The sequence below is a fragment of the Chiloscyllium plagiosum genome, chromosome 10 (assembly GCF_004010195.1).
Source record: "Chiloscyllium plagiosum isolate BGI_BamShark_2017 chromosome 10, ASM401019v2, whole genome shotgun sequence".
NCBI classification, from domain to species: domain Eukaryota; kingdom Metazoa; phylum Chordata; class Chondrichthyes; order Orectolobiformes; family Hemiscylliidae; genus Chiloscyllium; species Chiloscyllium plagiosum.
In genome coordinates this window covers 90,999,500-91,007,100 of record NC_057719.1, presented here as the reverse complement: position 1 = coordinate 91,007,100, position 7,601 = coordinate 90,999,500, and the positions used below count along the sequence as shown (strand labels likewise).

Below are 7,601 nucleotides of genomic sequence, written 5' to 3'. Positions count from 1 at the left end.
GTGGGGTCATGGTCAAGGGGGTGGTAGGAGGAGGTGTCTTCGAGTTGGTGTCTGGCTTCAGTGGTGTCGAGGTCAGTGCGCCAAACTACCACTGCACCCCCTTTATCCGCTGCTTTGATGGTTTTTTTTATTAGGGGTTGCAACGGAGTGAGTGGAGGGCTGCGCGTTCTGAGGGTGAGAGGTTGGAGTGGGTGAGAGGGGTGGGGGAGTTCAGGTGGCGGTTAATATCGCGGCGGCATTTGGCTATGCAGAGGTCGAGGGCAGGTAGGAGGCCAGCACGGGGTGTCCAGGTGGATGGGGTGTGTTGGAGGCGGGAGAAGGGGTCGTCGGAGGGTGGGCGAGATTCTTGAATTTGAAATCAATGACTGTAAAGAAATAGAAGTAGTTTACCTGCATTTATCAGAATTTCTTGCAGGTGATGCAATCAATCAGATAGCTAACAATATTAGAAGGAAATAAACTGACTTTTTCCTGCAAAGCCATTACGATAATTTGAGTGCCAGTGATAATCTGCAAATTCACCTTTTAATAAAATAGCTCAAGGGAAAATAGAAGTTCTAATAAAAATTAGGTTAATGGCTTCTCACAAGTAAATTAACAACTTTCAAAAAATGAGTTTATTTGTATTTTTTTCTTTGTCCTTTCCAACTCTTCTGTATTGAGTTTCTATGCAGTGCAGAAGCCATTCAGCCATCTACTTTGACTCCTAGTTTTAGTTACAGAGAACTGTTGGCACAGTTCTGCGAGTCATCGATTTCAAATTCAAGAATTCACAAACAGAAAAGTATACATAGAGAGAACTCAGATAGTCAGGTAATTATAAAGTAATGTAAGTGAAACAGAGCAATCTAGTGCGCATTATTCTACTCAAGTCATAGAGATGTACAGCATGGAAACAAATCCTTCAGTTCAACCCGTCCATAACAACCAGATATTGTAACCCAATCTAGTCCTGCAAGTTCTGTCCAACCTTTGAGTTGATAAGTGGCTCATGATAATGGAATATTGTGATGAGAAGGTTGAAACAAAAGATGAAATGAAATAATCTGCCACTTATCTAATAGTGTATAAGTAACAAGTTTTACTTCAAGAGATTCTTTGGACATGTGACTCCAAACATTTTTGTTATTTAACTACTATTTTACTTTTCATGCTAGAGGTTTAAATTTTTAATTAATAACATGCTGAATTGCACATGGAAAATTGAAGGAAATCAGAAATGTGTATGTAGCCATTTTCTACATTGCCGAGAGGCTTTTACATTAACAATTATTTTCATATATTTTGTTTTCAAATGAAATAGATCCAAGTTGCTTCAGCAGTCAGTGGTCTTGGACTCAATCCCGCCTACTAAATGCCAGTATGGAAGATCTTTCAGTACATCCTCAGACAGTATTGCTGTATGTGCTGACATAAGCAAAGTTTCTCATAGAAACCAGTTAGATATCTTGGCTCAGCTATACTCTGCTTGTATTTCTGGTGAGTGAATACATTTAACGTAATGGGTAAAAGAACCTAGAAGAAAGCTGAGGGTTTTTCTGAATGCAACGAGTTCTAATATGAAATGCACTGTTTGAGTAGGTGGTGAAATCAGACTAAACAGAAATACTTATTTCTGTGTACTTAGACATAGGCACACGAAAAGGAAATTTTCAGGGCAATGAGGAATCTGGGATTAATTGGATAACTTGCTCAATAAATGCCATAATGTGAATGGCCTTCTGTGATATAAAGATCTGATTCCTATGCTAAAACCTCAGATTTAAGGTAATCTGAGCTGTGCCAATTTAATGCATTTGAAATTTGCTAGCACATATGTATCTTATGGTGAAATAGTGTCTTATTTGACAGAAGAATATTCTGAGATAAAGTGAGGGCTGCAGATGCTGGAGATCAGAGCTGAAAATGTGTTGCTGGAAAAGCACAGCAGGTCAGGCAGCATCCAAGGAACAGGAGAATCGACGTTTCGGGCATAAGCCCTTATGCCCGAAACGTCGATTCTCCTGTTCCTTGGATGCTGCTCCTGTTCCTTGGATGCTGCGCTTTTCCAGCAACACATTTTCAGAAGAATATTCTGATTCCTGTCACTAAAAATTCAGGACATAGGACTAGTTTATGATGTATTTAAAATACCTGGGAAGCCATTACATGAAGTGCTATTTACAGTAGATTCTCTAAGAAAAATGTGCATGACTTATTTAAGTTTTCCAAGTGCAGTTACTCAGGTTGGGTTCTCAACAAGGGAGTTTGTCAGAGGACAATGTCAAAATTAAAACCATTTTCCTCCTCAGTATGTTATTTTCCTTCCTTTTCTTTCAACAAACTGGTTCTTAGAGATGTTTTCTTATGTCCAGTTTTAAGATTATTACTATTTGGCAGATTAGTTGTCTTATAGCTAACATTTAGACTCAGGTGCTCAGGATTCAAGTCCAAGAATATAATGATCCCAGGACTCGACAGTCTCAAATTAATTGGTCATTTCCATAAGTATTTCACAGTACTTTGCATGGAGTCCATTCTGGTAGCTCTGTTAGATGGGCAAAATATTAATGCAGCCACATGGCTCTTTGGCAACCACGTGACTACTTCACCAAGTGTAAAGAGGCCCATGATGCAGATTGCCAGAGGGCTGGTTGGAAAAGGGCTGTGACACTCAGATTTCAGCAACTAAAGTATGTTCTTCTAATTTTAGGAAATTTGGTGCCAAATATTTTTCTGGAGCTGTTCTTTATACTGCAGTTGTTGACATCCAGGAGTGGAACATCAACAGATGATCTGGAAGACAAGGTGGAATATTCTACTGAGATGAAAGGTAAGGGTGATCCTTTTAGACCCATGTGGGTTACCTTTTTGTCTTCTACCATTCTCCCTCCCTCCCTCATCATTTTCCTGTCAGCGATGGCAGAAAAGGTGACATCATGGAGGAGAGCTGACAGAGCAGGTCCCACATGGGGGACTAATAGCAATGGTAAGAGGTTGTGCATTCCAAGGAGATTTAGCGTTCTTTAGAGGCAACAGCTAATTTCCTCATTAACTGAGTTTAAGATGATTAGTATGTTGCTCAGTCTGTAGAAGTAGCACTCTTTGGTAATGTGCAGCATTGCTTGAGTCTCAAGGGTGGAGGCAACAGGGTGGTGGTGATGGGAGATTTTAATTGTCCAAACCTTAACTGGGATTCACTTAGTGTCAGAGATCTGGATGGATCAGAATTTGTAAGGAGCATCCAGGAGGATTTTGTAGAGCAGTATGTAAAATAATCCAAGTCGGTAAGGGGCCATACTGGACCTTGTGTTGGGTAATGAGCCAGGTAGTTGAAGTTTCAGTAGGAGATTACTTTGGGAATAGTAATCACAATTCTGTCAGTTTTAGAATACTCATTGACAAAAACGAGAGTGGTCCTAAAGGAAGAGTGCTAAACTGGGAGAAGGCCAACTATAGCAAAATTTGGCAGGAGCTGGGGAATGTGGATTGGGAGCAGCTGTTTGAGGGTAAATCCACATTTGATATGTTGGAGGCTTTTAAAGAGAGGTTGATTAGAGTACAGGGCAGACTTATCCCTGTGAAAATGAGGTATAGAAATGGTAAGATTAGGGAACCATGGATGAAGTTGTGAGACTAGCTAAGAGGAAAACGAAGCATGCATAAGGTCTAGGCCACTGAAAATAGATGATGCTTTAGAAGAATATCGGGAAAGTAGGCTAATCTGAAATGAGGAATGAAGAGGGCGAAAAGGGCTCATGAAATATCTTTAGCAAACCGGGTTAAGGAAAATTCCAAAGTCTTTTATTTGTACATAAGGAGCAAAAAAGTAACTTGAGAAAGGTTTGGCCCACTCAAGGACCAAGGTGGAAAGTTATACATGGGGTCAGAAAAAATGGTGAGATTCTTAATGAGTACTTTGTGTCGATATTCACCGAGGAGAGGGTCATGACAGACATTCAGGTTAAAATAGATGCTTGATTACTCTAGGTCAAATCAGCATAAGGAGAGAGAAAGTGTTGGGTATTCTAAAAGGCAGGAGAAAGTGAGGTCTGCAGATGCTGGAGATCAGAGCTGAAAATGTGTTGCTGGAAAAGCGCAGCAGGTCAGGCAGCATCCAGGGAACAGGAGAATCGACGTTTCGGGCATAAGCCCTTCTTCAGGAATTCCTGAAGAAGGGCTTATGCCCGAAATGTCGATTCTCCTATTCCCTGGATGCTCCCTGACCTGCTGCGCTTTTCCAGCAACACATTTTCAGCGCTATTCTAAAAGGCATTAAGGTGGACAAGTCTCCAGGTCCTGAGGGGATCTATCCCAGGTTACTGAGGGAAGCGAGAGGGGAAATAGCTAGGGCCTCAACAGATATTTTTGCAGCATAACGCAGGTGAGGTCCTGGAGAACTGGAGAATTGCTGATGTTGTCCCCTTGTTTAAATATAGTAGCAAGGATAATTCAGGTAATTATGGACCGATGAGCCTAATGTCAGTGTTAGGGAAGCTGCTGAAGAAGATACTGAGGCATAGAATCTATTTACATTTGGAAGAAAATGGACTTATCAGGTAACATGGTTTTTTACAGGGAAAGTTGTGGCATGCCAACTTAATAGAATTATTTGAGGAAGTGACAAAGTTGATTGATGAGGGAAGGGCTGTAGATGTCATATTCATGGACTTCAGTAAGGCATTTGATAAGGTTTCCCATGGTAGGCTGACGGAGAAAGTGAAATCGCATGGGGTCCAGGGTGTACTAGCTGGATGGATAGAGAACTGGCTGGGTAACAAGAGACAGAGAGAGTAGTGGAAGGGAGTTTCTCAAAATGGAGACCTGTGATCAGTGGTGTTCCATAGGGACCCATGCTGGGACCACTGTTGTTTGTGATGTACATAAATGATCTGGAGGAAGGTATAGGTGGCCTGATTAGCAAGTTTGTAGATGACATTAAGATTGGTGAAGTTGCAGATAGTGAAGGAAACTGTCAGAGAGTACAGCAAAATATAGATAGATTAGAGAGTTGGGTAGAGAAATGGCAGATGGAGTTCAATCCGAGCAAAGTGAAGTGATGCACTTTGGAAGATCCAATTCAAGAGTGAACTATACGGTAAATAGAAAAGCCCTAGTTAAAATTGATTTACAGAGAGATCTGGGTGTTCAAATCCATTGTTCCCTGAAGGTGGCAATGCAGGTCGATAGACCAGTCAAGAAGGCATACGGCATGCTTTCCTTCATCGGACAGGGTATTGAGGTCAAGAGTTGGCAGTTCATGTTACAGTTGTTTAGGACATTGGTTCGGCCACGTTTGGAATACCATTTGCAGTTGTGGTCGCCATGTTTCCAGAAGGATGTGAATGCTTTGGAGAGGATGCAAAGGAGGTTTACCAGAATGTTGCCTGGTATGGAGGGCGCTAGCTATGAAGAGAGTTTGACTCGAAATTGTTTTCACTCGAAAGACAGAGGTTGATTGAGATCTACAAAATCATCAGAGGTATAGACAGGGTGGATAGTAAGAAGCTTTTTCGCAGAATGGGGGATTCAATTACATGGGGTCACAAGTTCAAGGTGAGGGGGGGGGAATCTTTCAGGAAAATATGTGTGGAAAGTTCTTTACGCAGAGCATGATGGGTGCCTGGAATGTGTTGCCAACAGAGGTGGTAGAGGTGAACGTGATAGCATCATTTAAGATGTATCTAGATAAATACATGAATGGGCAGGGGGCAGAGGGATACAGATCCTTAGAAAATAGGCGACAGTTTCAGATAGAGGATCTGGATCAGTGCAGGCTTGGAGGGCAAAAGGGCCTGTTCCTGTGCTGTAATTTTCTTTGTTCTTGGAAATAGCAGAGGCATTAGCAAACGTTTCAATTCTACAGGAGAGTTCTTCCAGTTACACAGCCAATTTGACACTGTTATTCAAGAAGGGAGGCAGAGATAAAGCAGGACATCTAACCTCAGTTGTAGGGAGACTATTGGAAGTAATTCTAAGGGACAGAATACATCTGCACTTGGAAATGCAGGGATTATTCAACAATCATTCCTGACCAAATTTGAATTTTTCAAAGCGGTAACCAGATATGTAGATGAGGGCAATGCATTTGTCATAGTCTACTTGGACTTCACCAAGGTTTTTGATAAGGTCCCACATGGGGGACTAATAGCAATAGTATGAGGCTGTGCATTTCAAGGAAGTTTAGCAAATTGGCTAAGTGGCAAGAAGCAGAGCGTGATTATTATGGTGTGTTTTTCTGATCGGAACCCTGTGCTCAGTAGGATTCTGCAGGAGTCAGTGTTGGGACATTTACTGTTTAAGGTGTCTACATAAATGATTTAGACTTGAATATAGGAGAGTTGATCAGCAATTCTTGGTTGATAATGAAAACTGGTGGAATGATAAATTGGATAGTCTTAGATTACAGGAGGATATAGATGGGCTGATCAGTGGTAAATGGAGTTCAATCTGGATAAACATGCGGTGATGAACTTGGGCAGGACAGACAATGCAAGGCAATACTTGATGAACTGTTGGACCCTGAGTAGCACCTAGGATCAGAGGTATGTATGTCCAGTGGTGCCTTAAGGTAGTGGGGCAGATAGATAAAATAGTTAAGAATGTATTAGCATACTTGGCTTTATTAGCTCAGGTTTAAAATCAGGGAGGTGATGCTGGAGCTGTAGGATAAATGTTGGATAAACCACAACAACAGTAATGTGTGCTGTTCTGAATCCCCATTATAGGAGGGAAGTAATTGTCACGGGAGGGTGCAGAAGAGAAAGTGAAGTCTGCAGATGCTGGAGATCAGAGCTGGAAATGTGTTGCTGGAAAAGCGCAGCAGGTCAGGCAGCATCCAGGGAACAGGAGAATTGACGTTTCGGGCATAAGCCCTTCTTCAGAAGGGTATTCAGGCCATCACCAATCACAGAATTACCTACTTGTGCTGGTGATACCTCCATCCCGGATGAATTGAATAACTTTTATGCGCAGTTTGAGGCACGAAATGATGTGGCAGTGAGGAAGCCCACCCCCTCTACACCCTCCCCCCCCCCCCCCCCCCCGCCCCGAAGACCAGGTGTTTGTCTTACCTCAGCCAACATGAGGAAAACCCTATGCAGAGTCAACCCACGTAAGGTTGCTGGACCAGATAACATCACCGTCCTGAAAGTGGCTGTGTATTCTCTGTGCATGGGCATGCTTTGCCTCTTTGATGGCCTGGGTCAGCTTGGCCCTCATTGTTGTTAGGGCCACCTTGTCATCTGCACTGAAGGTGGAATCACAGGGCCTCAGCAACGCACACACATTTGTGGTCATCCATGGCTTCTGGCTGGGGCGAGAGGTGATGGCCTTAGACACAGTGACGTCGTCAATATACTTGCTAATGGAGCAAATCACCGACACCCTGTACTCTTCTAAGTTGATGGAGTCACCATCAGTTGCCTTATTGTGGTAAGTTGCCTTATTGAACTGCTGCAGTCCAAGTGTTGTTGATACACCAACAGTGTTTTTAGGGATGGAGTTATAAGATTTTGCCCCAGCGACACTAAAGAAACGGGGAAATATTTCCAAGTCAGGATGGTGAGTGGTTTGGAGAGAAACTTGCAGATGGTGGTGTTCCCATGTATCTGTTGCCCTTG

At 42.5% G+C, this 7,601-nt stretch overlaps 1 protein-coding gene across 3 annotated transcripts in view; it reads left to right on the top strand.

Annotated features, from left to right (window-relative positions):
- cdan1 (codanin 1) overlaps nucleotides 1–7,601 on the top strand; it is a 116,768-nt gene that overhangs the window by 20,357 nt on the left and 88,810 nt on the right. For all 3 annotated transcript variants that reach the window (XR_006312867.1, XM_043698388.1, XM_043698387.1), the window contains exons 3-4: nucleotides 1,304–1,479; nucleotides 2,693–2,812. Coding sequence is in view for 2 of the 3 variants with exons in the window: in XM_043698388.1 (XP_043554323.1) it covers nucleotides 1,304–1,479; nucleotides 2,693–2,812 (296 nt within the window). In the remaining variant the exon portion in view is untranslated. The remainder of the gene's footprint in view (nucleotides 1–1,303; nucleotides 1,480–2,692; nucleotides 2,813–7,601) is intronic.